General features: G+C 39.0%; 1 protein-coding gene across 1 annotated transcript in view; it reads right to left on the reverse strand.

The window, feature by feature from the left end:
• Positions 1-209: 209 nt before the first annotated feature.
• Positions 210-18,713, reverse strand: part of HMGCLL1 (3-hydroxymethyl-3-methylglutaryl-CoA lyase-like 1) — a 59,685-nt gene continuing 41,181 nt past the window's right edge. The window contains exons 9-10 of the mRNA XM_009879840.1: positions 4,836-4,961; positions 210-522 (exon numbers count right to left, since the gene is read on the reverse strand). Coding sequence (XP_009878142.1) covers positions 409-522; positions 4,836-4,961 — 240 coding nt within the window. The 3' untranslated portion in view covers positions 210-408. The remainder of the gene's footprint in view (positions 523-4,835; positions 4,962-18,713) is intronic.

Genomic DNA, 18,713 nt, shown 5'->3' on the forward strand with positions numbered 1-18,713 from the left:
AATGGCCACACACAGTGTGGGATCTCATAAACTACTGCAAATATTTGTACTGTTCTAAAAGTCATCTTGATCAAAAATTAACTATGTATTCGCTGCTTCCATTCAGTTTTCCTGAAAAGAACAAAAATTTGATTTAAAACATGGTAACATGTCCTGGTGTTTATGCATTTTTCTCATCTGTAGAAGTACCAAGCACAGGGTTCTGCACTACAGTAATTTATTTCTTAATTTCAAATGAGACAATTCTTGACAAGACAGTACATAATAAGTACTTCCCTTAATAAAAGGTTATATATGGGTTATATTTTGGCTTTTTGCCGAAATGCTGATCTTATATTTGTTTTCTTGATATAAATGTCCTTGGTCAAGGTAGATGACAAACGTAATTAAGCTGCACAAAAAATCCATTTAATTGATAGTTCCAGTATTGAAGGAAGCTTGCGCAACCTTTGAGTTTGTTTTCTTGTTCAAAGCTGTACAGATGAAGTTTCCAGCTTCCATCACTGCATACAGATTTACTCCCTAAAAAAAGAGGTGAAAAATATTAAGAATAATAAATACACATGTTGAAAATGCTCAAACTCCAAGGTTTTTTTTCCCCAGGGTCTAATTTTTGCAAACAAAGGGCTGATTCATGTCATAGGTCGGTAATGGAGATCAGTAGAGTTACAGTGACATACACAAAAGCCACAGCTTCCAGTTGTTTGGAAGGTTCTACCCCTTTGAGGATGATTTCTTATCCTAACAGTAGTGGATCAGATACTCTAGTAATATCTTTCAAACTCAAAAGAAGCTGCGATAAAGAACTAATATAACAAATTGTTAAAAGTTAAAAGAAAAATATAGCGTCTACATATGTATTTATCACCCAACACTAAGAAACTTTATGCTTATAAGTATCCCATTTGCAGCTCAAGAAAATGGAGGAAACACACTTGTATTGAGAATTGAGTTCAGTAAGAAACGGGATCCTGCATCCTCTTGAATAAATATAACCTCCTTCTTGAAGAAATTCCTTTCGATGCAAAATTATAATTTACATTGCTAGCACAACTGAGCAAAAAAATGCAGCTGCTTGCCCTGCCTGTGCTAAAAAAAATGTTCCTTGAGCAATCAACTGTTTTTTAACTAACATAAGATACATATCAGTGCTGCTTGATTGCTAAACTGGAATCAGATCACTGATTAAAGAGGAAAAAATACTGCCTTATGAGTCTCCTGGATTATTCATGTATAGTAAAAGTTTTAGAGTTAGTTCATATAAGTGATGTAAGTACTTGCTCCCAAGATTGGAATTTAGATGGCAGTGAAGTTCCTGTAGAAGGGATGCAAAAGGGGACTTTGAATTACCAATACACTGAGCAGTCACATAAAACTGAGAGAAGTGTATCACTCAACATTAAAGAGTACAAGACTTATAGCACCAGAAATACTCTTTCATAATGCTTATGGATTTATGCATGAAAGTTCAGACCAAGCCCTGATTTAGATGCTTAATCGTTTAATTGGATCTAGCACTGACTTCCATGTTCTAGAGTAAACTTTGCCTTTTTCATTCTTGGAATTGGCTAAGAATGTTAATGAGAATAGAAATTACTTCACAGAAATGTAATCAAAAACATTTTTAATTTAAAAAAAAATGCCTCAAGGTTTCCAATCAGGTCTAGTATATAGCACCATCTAAAACACAGTGTTCAAAGACACCCTTTTATAACTGTCTCCTTTTAATACTGTTATAACAAGGGTGATTTCAGTTCATTCTATTTATCCTTTATCGGTCATTACTTAGGCTTAGTTCGTAGAGTGCTATTGCATGTAAGGAAATCTAAAAAATACCTTAGAGCATCTGTGCTTTTTTTACTAGGAAGAAATGAGAAACACACCACCATAGACATACTCGGTAGTTAGATTATGGAAGATGGCAAAATAAAACCCGCAAACTATACAAAATTACATTTTCAGCACTGTAACACTGCATAATGTGATATGTGTCATTAAGAAACGTACGTTCACAGTTCACAGACATTAAATGGAATACAAGCAACTCTGCCTTTTACATTGTCTTTCTTCTGTCAGTGTCGTGAACCAAAGAGGATTACCGTGAGGGCACAAACCCAGCATTCACCAGCGTGACTCACAGATGGGGATGGGGAAGGAGTCGTGACAGGTGTTTGTAAGGCTGCTGAGTCAAAACAATATGTCTTCTGATACTCAGAAATGTACTTAAGTGTACTTGGTAACCTAAGCCTAAACCACGACACCACTCCATATATCAGAGTTATCCCTTGACACCAAGGAATGAAACTATGAAACACAAAGACAAGTACCTCCAGTAGTATATATGAACGCGGATAAATGCCTTAAGTCAGAAAAGCTTCTGCCAGAAGGCAAAGTCCTTTAACTCCCATTGACTTCAATTAATCAGTTCTTATTCAGCATTCATAAATACCAAGTCTATTATCTCTCTGAAATTCAGTTTCAGTGTCAGTAATGTGAGGCTAACAGTACTTAGTTGCTTCTCAGAAAGGCTTATTGTTTGCCAAGCACTTTGAAGGCATCATAAGCACAAGTACTATTACTGTAATTACATAGGAACCATATAGAAAGTACGTCTTCTTACAAAGTTTCATAAGCATTAATGATCTATGACATAATTATCTATCCATTACCATGGCACAACCAATAAATCTCTTCAGAGATGGGCTCTGCCAGAAAATTATTTCACATTTCGCCTGCTAGAGATTCATTTAACGCGTCACTTCTTGGTTACATGTTCTGAAGAACAGTACAGAACAAGCATCAATTATTATTTTGATGTGTCCAGTCAATCTGAACTCAATAATGTACACTTAAATACTCTCTATCCTTTGGTTGACACTTTAAGTGACTTCAGTCAACAAAATGAAAGCTTTAGTGCACAGCTGAGAGGAACATGAGAAAATGCTCCTTGCAAATGGACAGCATTAGTAATTATAATTTCATTTTGTGCCATTATACAAAAAGGGACATATTAACATTTTGCAATAATGATTTTACAGAATTGGCCATGGTACCAAAACCAACCAGCACTGCAAAGACCAAAGCTCATATATTAAGGTAACAATTTTGAGGTTTTGTGTCTCTCATCCAGTAAACCATTCTTTTCTTAATGGGCCAGAAAAGGGTCAAGAAGCAAAGCCTTATGTTTTGCTATTGCATAATCTATTTTTTTTAAAAGGGAGAATTAAGTGAGATTCTTATCTCCATGGGATTTAGCATCAGCCTTTAGGACAAGCTAGATTCCTGCTTGGACATCAGATCATTAACAGATCAATAAATCTTCTCAAGAAGCCTGGAACAAGGTCTATCTCATTCAATCAGGCTTTTTTTTTTTAATTGATTCCTTTTGCTACAAGTCAGTCAGTGGGTATTTTGCCCAAGGAAAGACAATACTGAAAGCCTAACTCTAAGGTGCACAGTAACGTAACGTGAAATGCATGATTTCTCCTCCTTATTCCAAAGAACTGTGCTGTTTCAAAAGAATAAACACCTCCTTCATGAAAAAAGCGACCCCAAAGCACGTATGAACAGTTCAAAGCAGAGTCCACTTGTACAATGGACACTTGTGATTAAACCTTTTCTAAACAGGTATCTGACACCTACTCAAAACTCCCTGAGCAGCACATGAAAGCAGATAAACATTACAGTGAATTCTGTAAGGTGTTGAATATGCTTTAACAGTGCTCAGGGGATGTACAACTCAGAAACAAGTTCCATGATCCTTTTGTGTCAAGGAACTCCGTCAGCACGTATGCCACACTGAACTGCAACCTACAGACAAGTGACAAGCTCCCCAATAACTCAGATCTTTGTTTTTCAGACATCACACTTTTCAGTTTCTTTCTCTAGTAGTTTAAACACAAACCACACACGTTGCAGTTTTGGCAGCTCATTTTATGTTCTCCTTTGAGCTTGACTCTCAAAGTCGATGTCTAAGTTAAAGGTAAAGCCACTGTATTGCTTGAGTTAGTACAAACTCATTATGCCACATTTCCAGATCAATGATGACCGATAGGAAGACCAAAGAGTACGTTCTTTGGAGAAGGCAGCATTACTTGGTTCCCAGGAATACAGAATAATTAACATGCCAACCAAGCCAGGGACACCAAACGTGTGCTCTTCAAGTACAGATGCTCACTGGTAAGGTTCATTAAAGTGCAGCTCAGTGCAGATAAGCTGCTTTGCCCTCTCTTCCAAGAACAGGGCTGGAAATAAAAAATGACTGTGAAGCCTGCTAGCCAGCAACAGATTCTGTACAATTTTGAAATATATTATACCTGACAAATAGCAATGCCCTATTGCTTGGGCTCCAAACACTACTTTTTTTTTTTTTTTTTCTACTTTGAAGCCAGAAAAATTGACAACAAATTAATAAGCACTATGAACCAAATCCAATGCTTTGTGAAAAAAGCTGAGGTCCACTCAGTCTTTCCACTGAAAAGCTGATCATCCTTCTGGAGCAATGGCTACAGTAGTGATTTTTCTGTGGTTACTGAGGCAGAGAAATGACTCAAAGTAGTTGCTGCTGAGCTCCTCATAGCTCCAGGTAGGGAGAGGGGGGTTATTCAAATTCCTGTCAAATACAAAACCCAGTTCTACTCTAAATTGTTAGTGAAGACAACATCGTTCATGTTATGGGTCAAGTCATGTTAAAACACTGAGTTTGCAAAAACTACTACTTGTTCCCAATATTTTATTGCACAGCACAAGTAATTGTCAGGTATGCACTGTATGTTTTCTAGAAAAAAAAAAAATGATTTCCTTGAAGTTGTAAGTAGAAAGTCAAAATATCTTACTGTATTGATCCCCAGACCATTAAGCATGTATATCACATCCTCTGTGGCTACATTTCCAGTAGCACCTTTTGCATAGGGACAACCACCCAGTCCTGCAACCGATGAATCTACTACAGCAACTCCCATCTGGAAGATAACAACACAAAAATGCAACATCAGCACAAAGTATTATTTATAATTATTCATACACGGTAGGCTATACATACTAGTTACCATGGATAAAACACACTTTTCTCCACAAATGGATGTGTTTCTCGGAGGAAATTCCTTGTAACAGTGTTCGTCCTGACATCTTTATAAGGTAAGACTCTTCAAACACAGGATGTGGAACAGACAACTAACGGTCCATTACATGTGATTTTGGCAGCTAAGATGATTGCTGTTTTAGAGCCAAATCGAGTTTTGTGCCTTTTCTCTCTTTATCTCTCTACATGTTGTTTTTAAGTACCCTGCATCTATTCCTGCAAAGGCTTACAAGCAACTGAACACAATCAATGCATTTATTCAAATGAGTGATTTTAAGCATATGTCTAAGTCTTTGCAGCTTGGAAGTCTTAATAGTAGCATCTGATTTACATGTCAGCCAAAAGATTTTGGGACATCTACCCTCTAAAATGTGTTTTATATTAATGGCTGTTCTTCCACAATGAACCTCCCACCTAGCATTTTCTATCTTCTCATTTTGTTTTCTTTCTTCTTTTTTAGACATCGTGAAACCACCATGTAAATAAATTTTTTGTTCTTGTTTTAGAGGAAAACTACAAGGTATTTTCACCCAAACCGAACACCACAATGTAAGGAAGAATTAAATTTTGGCAGATGTGTTAATGAGTTCATGAGTTTAAATCAAATGGAAATAAAAGTTTAAAGAACTTTATCCTGGTGAGTCTGACCCATTGTTTATCATATTCACCAGTCACGAAGAAAACACAACCCCCAAAATAGGAAATTTCACACCCTAGCACAGTCCTGGAGCAGCGTTCAAAAGCCTAGTTTTTAAGATACTTGGAATAACTGAATAGCTTGGACATCATGGAAGTTCTCCATAAATATAGGTTCCGATCTTTGAATATTTTTAAGGGAGTATTTGATGCACAGTGTTAAGCTTTCTCATTTAAACTAAGACTTAAAAAGCCAGCCAGCTGTCATAAATTCATAATTCTTTCATTTTTATTTTCTTCCTACTGCGTCTAAGCTCCTTCTCTCTCCCGATCCTCTCTCAGCATTTTCATGCTAAAGAATAAGTCAGTTACTGACTCTGCCCAACATATATTAAATTTCCTATGGGATAAAGACTGCCCTGGGAGATTGGTCAGGGAGAGAAAGGAATAGAGCCTGGGATTTCCACTGACTTGTTTAGTGAGATCTCGCATCCTCTTCTTTCTGTGATTAGATTTTAAAATAAGTGGAAATTGGGAAGAATTTTTTTCCGTTTTAATGTTAGGTAAGTGATCCAGGATACTGGATCTCTCTTGCTAGAGAAAGCTCTTCAGACTTCCCATTGAAGATTAGACGCTTTTGGAGGCATTCAGGCTCTAGAGATAATCAGAGGCAGGCAAAGATATTAGGCAGAGGTCATCAGATCTTCAAAGACAACAGCTTCTACCACCTGAAGCACACAAGAGGTTTCTCCTTCCCCTAAGGCTAATTTAGGCAGACATACACCAAAAGTTTAGAAGAGGTCAGGCAGACTGAATCAGGGTGCAATCACAACTTAAATTCAGGACAGGAGTTCCTGTGCGGAGCGAAGTTTTCCATACTCCAACTTTGACTCTGGGTCCGGAGAGATTCAGAGGTTAAACTATGCCTGTTACTCACATTTGCAAATCAGTAAGATCATCTTAGAGCCCTGGCTGCAGAGAGAGCTGATCACTGTTGCTCTCCTTCTGAGGGACCTACCTGTCCTCACAGGCTAAGATGGGAACCTGAGCTTCTCCTTCACAGCCATGCATATAACAAGCTGGCAGGGTAGGCAAAAGATGATGTCCTGCACGTTGCAGTTGCCATGTCCCCCTTCCGAATATACCCATCAATGTGGGGTTTTTTTTGTTCTGAAAGACACTTCCCTAATGTTTTGTTCTATTTGCTTCTAGTTTTAACAGTGCTTTCCAGAGTTTTATCACTGGCCTTACAGGGTCTTTGGAGTTCCAACATTTCAGGAGGGCAATAATAAAGAGTAATCCAATGGAGCTTTGTCCCAGGTCCTATTCTCAGGCAGCGAACATTATCTTGAGCTACGTAGCTGCTCAAAGCCTGTAATAAAGACCTCAAAGGAGCCAAGGTGCATAACTGTGACAGGCAAGACAGTACTGTTTAATATTGCTCACACAATGAGAGGCTCTAAGAAGGGATATTGTACTTTAAAGTACACTAATCTGTGAATTATGGAGTGAATCACCAAAGTACATGTTTCACATTTCAGTCAGTTGTCACACACTTTGTTTGTGTAACCCACCGGTCACAAAATGTGTTATACAACACATCTGTGTCCAATACACAGAGGATATGCATTTATGATAGCTTTCAACTGGAAAATCTGTCTCTTTTTGCACTAGCTGCTAAGATTCATATATTTATTCTGGAAGTCGTTGCTTCAAGCTCCACAGTGGCAGCTGTTGGGCTTGCAAGTGTCCCTGTAGAAACACACCTAAGGCCTCTTAATGGAAAGACTGAGGGTACGCTGAAGGTCTGGGGAAGAGAAAAAGAAGACTAACATGTAGAAGTGCTGGTATGAAGCAAGCATGCATCCCACTACCATGCCTGCTGTTTCAGGCTGATTTTAAGATTTCCATCAGAAATGACTGTTTCAGGGATGAAAAGGTAGAAGAAAGTGTCCTTCATGGAGTTTCCCCCGGCTGACAGGTTATGTCATAACTGCTAGAGCATTCTTCTCCATGTACTTATTTTCAGTAACTTTTACATGGGGGTAAAAGCTATAGGCAAATAATGTGTTGAGGTACATCACAGCTGTTAAACTCCCAAGGAAGATCAACAGGCTCAGAAACAGCTTTAGTAGCATCTAAGCAGTCATTTTCTAACCCCAGTGAACTATCTCATGAAACGCTTGTCCTTACGCAAAAATGGGAAAAATATCAACTAAATTGTATTGGTGACAATTAAAGTGGCATCTGAAAACAGCCAGAGAAGTTTGCCAGTTCAAAGCTGGGGAGAACTTCTTCCTGAGGGATGTCACCTATATTGCTATCAGGAGCCCGCTCCAGTCCTTCTCAGGGCTCTCACTGTGAGAAAAAACAGGAAACAATATACTGGCAGCATAAAAAGGGTGTGCTGTCTAAAGGCATTGGATATATATACATATTAGTTTCTTGCTATGCTTGTACAAACACCTGTGATGCCACCGTAATTCTGCATTTGCAGCGCAAGTCTCACAATACTGGGGTACACGTTCCTGATTATTGTTTGTTGAAAGTGTTTGTGAAGACATGGAGGGGTACGGAATGCCACAGCAACGTAAAGGTAACACAAAATGCACATCTTTGTCTAAGCACATCCTAGTATTCACAGGCAGCCTCCTCTGAGTTTATTCAAACTACCTCCACTGGAAACTGGACTGAGCGCAGTCGTTTTAGCCTAGTGCACATGCAAGAGCATAAAAAACGATGTCTTCTGCTGGGTAACTTAAACTGTGACTTCCCAGAAGTACTTTATAAACACATCTATGTCCCTATAATTGCATCTGCATCAGGATGAATTTGCCATTTTAACATTCAGCCAGTTGTAGACAAGGTCTTGACATGGTGTATATAATACAGCAGCTCTGACTGACCTCCAAATCTGACATTTCTTCAAATCAGTGCTCTTAATATGCAATGAGCAGGTGTCTCTGCCTTTAAGATATTGTCCTTTAAAGTCCCTTCACAATGTCTACTGCAACACACTGCTATTTCAGCAGCAGGCTCAGCTGCATCTGCTTTTGCATACGGAATGGGCAAATATAATGTGTTTTCTGATTCATGTGCAGAATCACTGCAGTTCATCTCCAGTGTGGCCCCATCCAAAAAGTCCTTAAATACTCCATACTCCAAGCTCCATTCTAACAGTGCTAAAAACAGATGTTGGAAAACATCCTTCAGCAGCACTACTAACTAATTTGGAGGTTAATATTACAGCCCAGCCTGTCCAAGCACAGAGTCTGAAATAGCACCTAATAAATAACTTCTCTGCAAGTCTGAGCAGCTATGAAGCTGTTTTGTTTTTGCAGCCATTAAAAGCATAAGAGGCTCGAAAGGAAAAGTTAAAAATTCACAAAATGTGTAAAACAAGGCTTCTTCCTTCATCACATGTCCAATATTTGTCAGGCTTTTACATGAGATAATGAGTTTCAAGCCTTTCAGCAATCTGAGCTTGCAAAACGTTCACTGTCAATATGAGATCTTTAAAAAACCCACAGTCTCATTGTCACTTTCTGACAGGCACTAAATTGTGCTGAGATTCAGAAGTTGCACTGCAGCTATTTCATAGGATACGTCCTAGATGAGCACTCACAGAGCTGCTTACATATGGACGTCTGCGGGGGTGAACAATGACTTGGCTTCCAGGACAACATAAGTGCTCCAATCTTTTTTGACACTTAGAGAGTTTTGATAATCACTAAATTCCTGACAGCGGTTCCTGAACACCTTCCAAACTTTAGCTTTGGCTAGCTTTAGCTGCCTTTAGAAGGCAGAAGACTTTTTGCTCCTGTCCCATGCTATCTTCCTAATTCCCCAATGAGAGAGCAAGGAATTAAATTCATCACCTTTGTCAAATAGCCAGTTTTAACAGGAAACCATTATTGCCAGTGAATAATAAATGCTTCATGTTTCTCAGTTTGCTTTACTGCCTCCCCATAACTTATTGTTGGGACAGTCAGTCTCCTTCCTTACTGATCTTTAAACCTGGCTTCGTCCAACACAAGTTTAACTTTGTCCCTCTCTTAAAAATGGCAAGGTCAGCATCAGTAACTCCAGGGATTCATGAGGTATAAATCAGAAGCTATAAATCAGATCTCTCATAAATTAGGACTTTTTTTGAACTATGATATTTTGAAACCATAATATCGAGGATCCCACGTATGCATTAAACAGGAAAAGATCTGTTGTCCCACAAAGTTTAGGGGCCACAGCATTGTGAAGTTCAGTACCACAGTGCCTTAAAGAGAGATGCATGTAGGGATGACAAAGAATCGCTGCGTTAGTTCAGCATTTGTTCAAGAAAGGGAGAAGGAAGGGAGGAAGAAGAAAAAGGAGGACCTACACATGATAGATCAAAGGTTGTCCATACACAAGACAGAACAAAACTAACACTATTTAATCCTGCAGCCTTGTCAATACCTAGCTGGAACTCTTGGTGTGGTACCACTACTTGGTACGCCATCAGGAAAAACGCCTTCTCCCGTAGACACAGAGATAACCACAGAAATATAAATAACTAGGCTCTGAAATAAAATAAAATAAGTGACAATGCTCTGAAAGGTGGCTATGCCCACAGAGACCCTTCTGTGAGCATATTATCAAGTTGTCTAAAATCAAAGCTTGCCATCCCCCTTTGATAAAACAAATGTATGTAAATAAATGTTATTTTAGTATTTGAGCAATTACAAGCATAAATTTCTACATATAAGTCAATAAGATGCGACAACATTTCTCTGTGGAAAACCCTGAAAGTTAACTGCATTTCCTTCCCGCTTCCCTTTCTCTCTGCTTTTGCTAAAGATTAACGCATCACAAAAGAAAATACTTTTCAGAGTTAACTCCATCACTACTGACCACAGGGTGTCACTGTTACATTAAAATCTATAATTTCCCGGTTCATTTCAGTTAGAAAATTAATACATTCAGAAAAAAAAAAAAAAATATCCTTTTCTCCCCAAACATACTGAGATGCAAGCCATTTGCGGGCAGACGTGCTGCATAAAATAGTTTAATACAGCATTCCTTTAACTTATTGCACACATCTTTTCATATTGCTACTGACACATTTATTATAAGCAAAGCTGGCAATGACATCTAGAGTTAAAGTTCCCTAACACTTTCCATCATAAGGCCTTACTTTCAGTTGTTTATTACTTTGTCAGCCTTTAACTGCTGGAGCTTATATTTTCCATGCCTCGTCTCTGCCTCAGGCTGGATTGTTTTGGAAAGTTTTAGTGAAAAATGGGGCTGGCCACTTCCGAGAACAAGTTCTGGGGAAGAAAAAAGCTTTGTTATGCTAATATTCAATAATTCTAACACGAGCTTCTTGGAGATATTCCTGCAACTTTGCACTCTCAAATTTGGAACAGGAGGAATACTGATTTTAAGCGATCACAGGGTCTGGACTTAGTTACCAGCTTAGGAAAGTTCCACCTCAGTGTCAGGAACTGCTGAGCCTGGTAGCTAAAATGCCTGAGGGTCAAGAGAGCAGCAGCTGACCATGCTCTTTTCTTCAACCTCAACAAAGAACTGCAAAGCAATTTCTCTGAAACTCAGTTGGAAAAATCTGTGTCTCTGGCTGGCAGTGCATCACCTGCACAAAAAACCTCTCACCGGTGGGCTTCAGCAGCTGAGATCTGTGCTGTGGATCCCATTCTTCAGAGAATGTTCGTGGACGTTTAGGAGGAATCAATGACACTAAAAACGAGAGTGGTTTTGAGCTTTTGAAATGCTTAGAAAGTCCTAATAAAAATCCTACGCCATAAAAAAAAATAATATTGGGGAGCCAATATTCACAATTTACTATTAGTGTTGCCTATGAAGGCTTATTTTGCTCCTTTTTTTGGATACGTGCACTGTTTTACTTACAAGAGTCTCGGGTTTGCTAACTTGGGGTTGTACACAATTCGAGCTGCTCCCTTGCTAAGGATCCCAAAACCTGCAGGGGGAGCAGGAGACACGTTTCAAGGTCTTGTCGAAACCCATGAAGATGCGATGACCATCGCGGCACGGAGTGACTTTCCAGTCTCTTTTCCTTCCCTTCCCAAGCAACCCAGGGCAGTGCCAGATTTCCCACTTCAGCTGTTGCTGATTTGAAGTAAGTCGTTACTGCCCCAGATGGTCTTCAGCAGAAGTTGCTGCTCTTAAGTAAACCTGTGGTGATTTAACAGTTTGTCTGCTTGCTGTGTGTTGTGAAATAATCTGATCTAAAAATGCAGGATATTCATTTTACAGATTTAAGTCTGGACAGAGTCAGAAAAACCAATTAAACAGGTCCAGCAGAGAAGATAATAATCTTGGGATCTGGAAGGAAAGGATGAACCAGAGAGGAAAGGCAAAGGGCAACTTCAGGGTAGGCGGGAGAGAATAGTCTTGTCCGGAGATGCAATGACTGCACCAGGTTGTTTGTGCCCTACATTCAGCCAGGTGACAACCAGGTTTTTCCCCATATGCTACGTGCCAGTGGAAATGAATAAAAACAAACCTGAAAGTAAACTGAGGGCTTTGAATGGACAGGGAAGACAAAAAGATTACTTAACTTATGGTAAAGTCACTGAGGGTTGCTCTGGAAGAGGAATATTTTACTGGGACTGGAGAAAGCACGTTTGGAACTGCTGACAGTGAAGGTCCAATGAAGAAACAAAATCCACTCACTTTGCAAGGGATGGCTCACAGAGGATAAGCTGAATAGAGATATACCCATCGAAATAAAATGGCTGAACTATAGTAATGACTGAATTATGGGACATCAGCTGAGAATGGGTTGAATGAAGGGTGAAACCACAGGTAAAATTCAATGTTTGAGATGCAGGCTGTAGAGAGAACACTTCGCTCTGAGTTACAATATTGGAAAAGGATGGAGCGCTACTATGCAGAATCGGGGAAAGGCACTGATGTAGTATTTGATGTGCGTGTGGCAAAGGTGAAACATGTGAATCCATCAATGAAAATGGCAAATGTGACCCGAGCATCACAGTATCTGAAAAGGCTACTTTTTCCTACATTCAGGGAACACATAACCTAGTTCATCTGCCTTAGATAGCCCCTTTATTGGTATCTACAGCTTAGAAAGAAACTACAAATTCTTTTGATCTTGTTGTTCAGTCCTGGTTAGTTTCTGCTAACTCCCAATCCTTCTACTTACTGGAAGACCAGTATCTGTTGATTCACTCTGCAGCTCAAGCTGGGTGGCCAAAACTGTTCCTGGGGATGTAATTTCCCTCACTTTCTATAAACAGAACACTGTCAGCATGATGCACCAAGTGGCAGAGGACACTAGCTGGTACCAACGTGACCAAATAAAATAGGTGGGTGGCAGAAAACATCTATTTTTATTAAGTAAATTCATAGCAATGATGGAATTTATAAGAATGCTGGGAAAGCAGAGCAGAATTATTTTCATTCCACAGTAGTAGTATGGTATGTCAGCATCAGGGTATCTAAAGGAACAGAATGTTAACAGCATTTAAAATCCCATCTGACTTCAATTGAGCCAGAGCCCTCACGCAGCAACACCTGACTCCCCTAGAGCCAGCAGCATCACCCAGCCACAAAACCCACTTTGTTTTGACTGTCATTCCCTGTATTATCTCTGAAATCACACCCATCTGCCACTCAGCAAAAATAGGGACCTCCCGCGCATCCCTGGGGCTCATCTCCAGATGTGCTGTGGAGTCCTACAGAAGTATCAGCTCCTTGTCTGGGGCCGCTCACCCATACAACGTGTGTGGTCTTCACAGTCTGAAAACCCCCACTGGCTCCTTGGTGTGGAAGCTGTGGAAGCTCAATGGACCATGGGTGGAGGGACCCCAACATGACATCAGGAATTCTAACGGGTTCTTCGGGTGTCTAAAAATCTATGCCAAGGTGAGCCTCTTCTCTGTCTTTCTCTGAGTAGCTTTCTCCAAAGACTGCTAAGGCAGACTAAAGGTGAGACCCCAGTTTAAGTTGGACACTAAGATGGATGCCTGTTAGTTCTAGTGCAAGGACATTTTCTTCTTTAACCCTTCAGCTTCACCCAGTGTTTGCCATCTCAACTGCATAACGAGCTTCTACATTTAGAGTGAAAAGAGCTTTTCAGATAGTAGTGACTTTTAGTATTGTTCCCACTCACACCTTGCCAACTAGACCTACACTTGTTTTTCCTGGATGTGGTGATACACAAAGTGAGGGAGCAGTTTGTAAATATCTTTCAATCCACGTCTCCCTTGTCTCTGCCACATACCAGAACGTCCGCTGAAGGTTTTGGCTACTATGCCAAACATGATGGCAGTAACAATGTATTAAATGATCTGTTGCACACTGCAATTTAATTAGATGACTACTCCTACCTCATGCTTCCTAGGCTTTTCCTGATGTCAGTACCTATGCTTTCCAGAAAGTTGCTCAGGTTACTGTTGTAACTATTATAACATCTACCTTCCCATTTCACCTATTTAATAGGAATCAAGCTAGGCTACAGTCAAACTTCCCCCCCCCCAATAACGATCCCAAAAAGATTTAGCTGACTTACAAATGGTACAAATGGAGCAGATTCAGCAATGGAGCTAAAAAAGCCCACACATGCAGCCAAACACAAATACAACCAGTAGCGAAGCAGTGGTACTACCCTACCTAGGGCCCAGATTTTTTCCTCACTTCCCTTCTAAATAAATGTCCCACTGTTGGGTAACGTGGGACAACCAGGCAGTGAACCGCAAAACTCCTGTCCATGTTTTTTTTCTCATTTGAGACCCAAACTGCCTCACAAACACATGGCAACATCTAAACGGAAGATCCTCCTGAAGCTTAAGTTTTCAGCTACTTCAGACACATCAGAATGGTGGTGGGTTCTGTATAATTATTATTAGGACACATTAATAGTTCTAACCTGCAGTTGGAGTTCATAGATCTGATTCTTCTTTCAGATCTCAATAGCAATCAATAAATATCAGAAATCATTAATAAGCAGGCAGAAAGAGAAGGACTTGATTGTATCAGAGAACAAAAGTCTGTTTTCATCTTTTTAACTGTTTTCATCTTTTTTTGGGGGGGGGGCGGGAAGCAACAGCTCTGTTAATTCCTGAGACTACTTATTTTGCAAAAGAAGATACTTGGAGTTTTCTACAGGAAGTCACACATTTCCAACAGGGTACGTGTGTTATAATGATATAATTTGCTACTTAGAATTGGGAAATCACTGTAACTTTCATCAGGTGTATAAAAGTGTTATCTGTATTCATTGTTTTCAGTTGTTCAGATTAATTTAGAATGTACTGCAAGGATGTGCAGAATTTTGAACTCGAGTTTAGCTTTTCCATAATCCACGGTATCTTTTGCATTTTATAGTAATATACACAATATATGCTTCATACTTACAATAAATAGTATATGCTCCTAGCAGTTACTTTATAATGTGAGAGATTCCTCTTCTCGTTTCTGGAGGTATATCTCACAACAGACATGAATTGTGCATCTTATCTCAAGGTCAATAGATGTAGATCTCCATCATTCACTATCACTCCACATTAGATTTAAAGTCTAGGCCAAAAATAATTTGTACAGTTAATGCTGTTAAATAAAACCTGCATTTTTTATTCAGCCATAACTACTATTTTGACTCTCTCTTAATTCTATTTTCTTATTCCCCTGAGTGAAATAATACTTTATTCTAGTTCAGTACATAGGATGTAAGTTCAGAGATTCTGCTCCCAAATATTCATTGACAAAACACACTCAGCATAAAGAAAAGCTGATTGCCAAGACGTATGGTAAACTACCCTTAGAAAAAACCTCCTGGCATTTATGACATCATCTGGATTACACAGGTGCATATCCATCTTCTCAGATATTTGGAAAATAAGAACTGCATTCGCCATTCATATGCTTTCAACTTATTTACAGCTAGATCTGGAGACTTAATATTTATCATCACAAAGTATAAAGCCAAATGTCCTTTTTCTTCAGGAGCACCAAAGATTAACAGATTAGAATGTTTTCCACATGTCCATTTTACTGTCAAGAGAATATTAAAGAAGTTTTCCAGCTTCCGCAGCTCAGCCAGATGTCAATGGATCCCACAGTGAAGCAAAATTGGCAGAGTAGCCTTCTCATGACCCCGGCATTGTTTTATCAAGGATCAGTTTAAAAGTATAAAGGGCCATTTCTTGCTGAGATCTGTAATGTTTTTCAGCCCTTTTCCCCTGCAATTACACAAAAGTGCTGACTTTGTTGAACTACTGATATGCAGTAGTATTTCTTATGACTTCTCTCACACTGTGCTGTAATTGCTGTTTGTGTTGGCCCAAGAAAAGTACCACGTCTTGTTTCCACTGTACATTTCCGGACTCTGGTTTCAGTAACATCAGTGTAGGATATTGTACTGGGCATATGTTTTGTTGTGTAAACATTAACTGGTAATTTACCCTGTCAATCTCCACCGTATGGCCTCTAATTACCAGAGGTTGAGGGGGTTCAGATGGACATTTTATAAAATATTTACAGTAGTTATACTGCTTCTTTTTTTCCTTCACTGGTATCTGTGTTCTGAAAATCATTGCAAGGGAAAAAACCACAACCATCAAGAACCATAAAACAAAGCCCAACAACAAAAACAAATGTATTCATTCTTGCACACCTCATTCTGTAGAGGAACTAAAGACTAGGTTCCCAATTAGTTAGGCAAAAGTTATGGTAATCCTGCAGTAGACATTACGATATAATAAAGTATTAGATATTTCTGGTTTTTTTTCAATTTGATTATTCCCTTTTACATCTTTTGTAACAAAAAAACCAGCATATTATTTCTATCAATCAGTACTTTTTTTCATAAAATTCATACTTCACTCAATAGCCCCTGAATTTGCAAAAAGCTATGCACATGCTTAATTTGATTCAAGACTCAGACAAATGTATTTAACAAATGGGACCACTAAGGTCTTGTTGGAAAATATAGCATCTACTGCAAAGATTCAGAACTAAGGAGCAACCTCCCTTTAAGAGCTCTGGAATATATGTTTTAGTCATTCATCTATATGATTTCAAGGAAGCAGAACTCTCCATTTTGTGCTAAAATATAATGTCCTGAGTAGAATTCCAGGCTGGCATTAAACAGTTAATATTTACAGTAATGTGACCAAAGAAGATGCAATCAAATAGGGCACCTTTTTGGACAGCACAGGCAGAGTGCATTTCTGTTTCAAATACAGTTTTCACCATGATTTTCATCATAATCCAAGAAACTTTAGAAAAAAAGTGTGACAGTTTTTCAGCTTCTACTATTCCGTTATAACTGGATCAATTTTGTAATATTCATCACATTACAATACCTCCAAAAGAATCTTCCCTTCCAACATATTGACTAATTAAATGGTGGCATTAAGGTGGGGAGCCACAAAATGTAATCTGTCCTGCAATCTTTTTTCCCTTATTCTGAATAAAGTTCTTTTTTTAAAAAAGACAGTTGTAAATTGCTCATCCGATATATCTGCCAATAGTAAAGCCAGAACACTTCTTTTGTTTAAAAAGGCGTTCAACTTAGCATCTTATCTCTTGCTATAGTTCATAGAATCATAGAATGGTTTAGGTTGGAAAGGACCTTGAAGATCATCGAGTTCCACCCCCCCTGCCATGGGCAGGGACCCCTCCCACTAGACCAGGTTGCCCAAGGCCACGTCCAGCCTGGCCTTGAACACCTCCACGTATGGGGCCTCAACAACCTCTCTGGGCAACCTGTTCCAGTGCCTCACCAACCTCAGAGTGAAAAATTTCTTCCTAATGTTTAATCTAAACCTGTCTAAGTCTACTTTTATTCTGTTTGCTCAGTTTAATCTTTAGAGGAAAAGATACTACATGAAATTAAAAGTTCTTGCCCGTTGCAACTCTTAGTGCAAGCAAAATCTGTTATGAACACAGATCAGAGAAAAATCTTTCTGTAATTGTTTACTTTATGGATTTGAAAGGACTCTGTGTTAAGCAAATCACGTAATTTGCCTCTGACAATCTGTCACCATATACTACTTGCACTAAGCAACAAAGGGGAAAAAACTTAAATAAACAGAAAAATATGCAAACTGGCAAAAATTATGGAGTGTATCAAGCTATCTTTAAAAATGATCAAAAAGTTTTTATTTCTGAAAGCCTGGCTTTTACAATTTGTACTGTAATATTTCAAAAGAAAAAAGATAAATGACAAATGAAGTGATTCAGGAGACTGGTTCAGTGTTGCTTCTGCACAGCACAGAAAGAAAAAATGATTGTCATACTTTAAGTACTGTATCAGCTTTGGTTTCTGTCTTAACTGAAGACTCATCTTCTACTTATTCCACTTATGCAAATGGTTACTTGTTTTCATACAGCTACAAAGATCCACCCAACACACTCATTTAGAGTGAGTTCAGGAATTTCAGTCTGTCTGATCATAGTATCTCCAGATTTTCTGCAGTTTAATTTACCTTGGAAAACACCCTTAGAGCTTGTTTAAAGCCACCTGATGCATCTCAACAATAGTAAGTAACTCTCCCTCCTTCCTTGTTTGCTGGATGATAACAAAATTGGTTCTGAGGAGCCATAAATATGCAAGAATGGCCAGAGGTTTAGTTCCACCCCCTCAGCACAGCTGTCTGTAGAGCTGCCCAAAAAGGAAGGAAGCATCATCCCGTAAACACTGCACTTCCCCACTGGAGACACTGGGATTTGTGATTTCCCAGGACTGTTCGTGCCATGACAAACTCCTCTGACCCTTGCTTGGGTCTGAAAGTCAGGTTCCATTCAACACCCTCTTTTTCAGGCTGGACCTAGAATAGACACACTCACAAATAACAAGAGGTAATAAAAAGAAACAATCATTTCCAAGTGGGAAGCACTGCAGTGATTCTGTCCTTATTTTACACTTGCTGTTGAACTTTAAAAAAACACTACTTCAGGGTAAAAAGGGAGGGGGAGTCTCTTCCACCGAGTAGAAAAAATACACATGTCTAAAAGCGAT

This window comes from Charadrius vociferus, unplaced genomic scaffold, assembly GCF_000708025.1.
Source record: "Charadrius vociferus isolate BGI_N301 unplaced genomic scaffold, ASM70802v2 scaffold342, whole genome shotgun sequence".
In the NCBI taxonomy this organism is placed as follows: Eukaryota; Metazoa; Chordata; class Aves; order Charadriiformes; family Charadriidae; genus Charadrius; species Charadrius vociferus.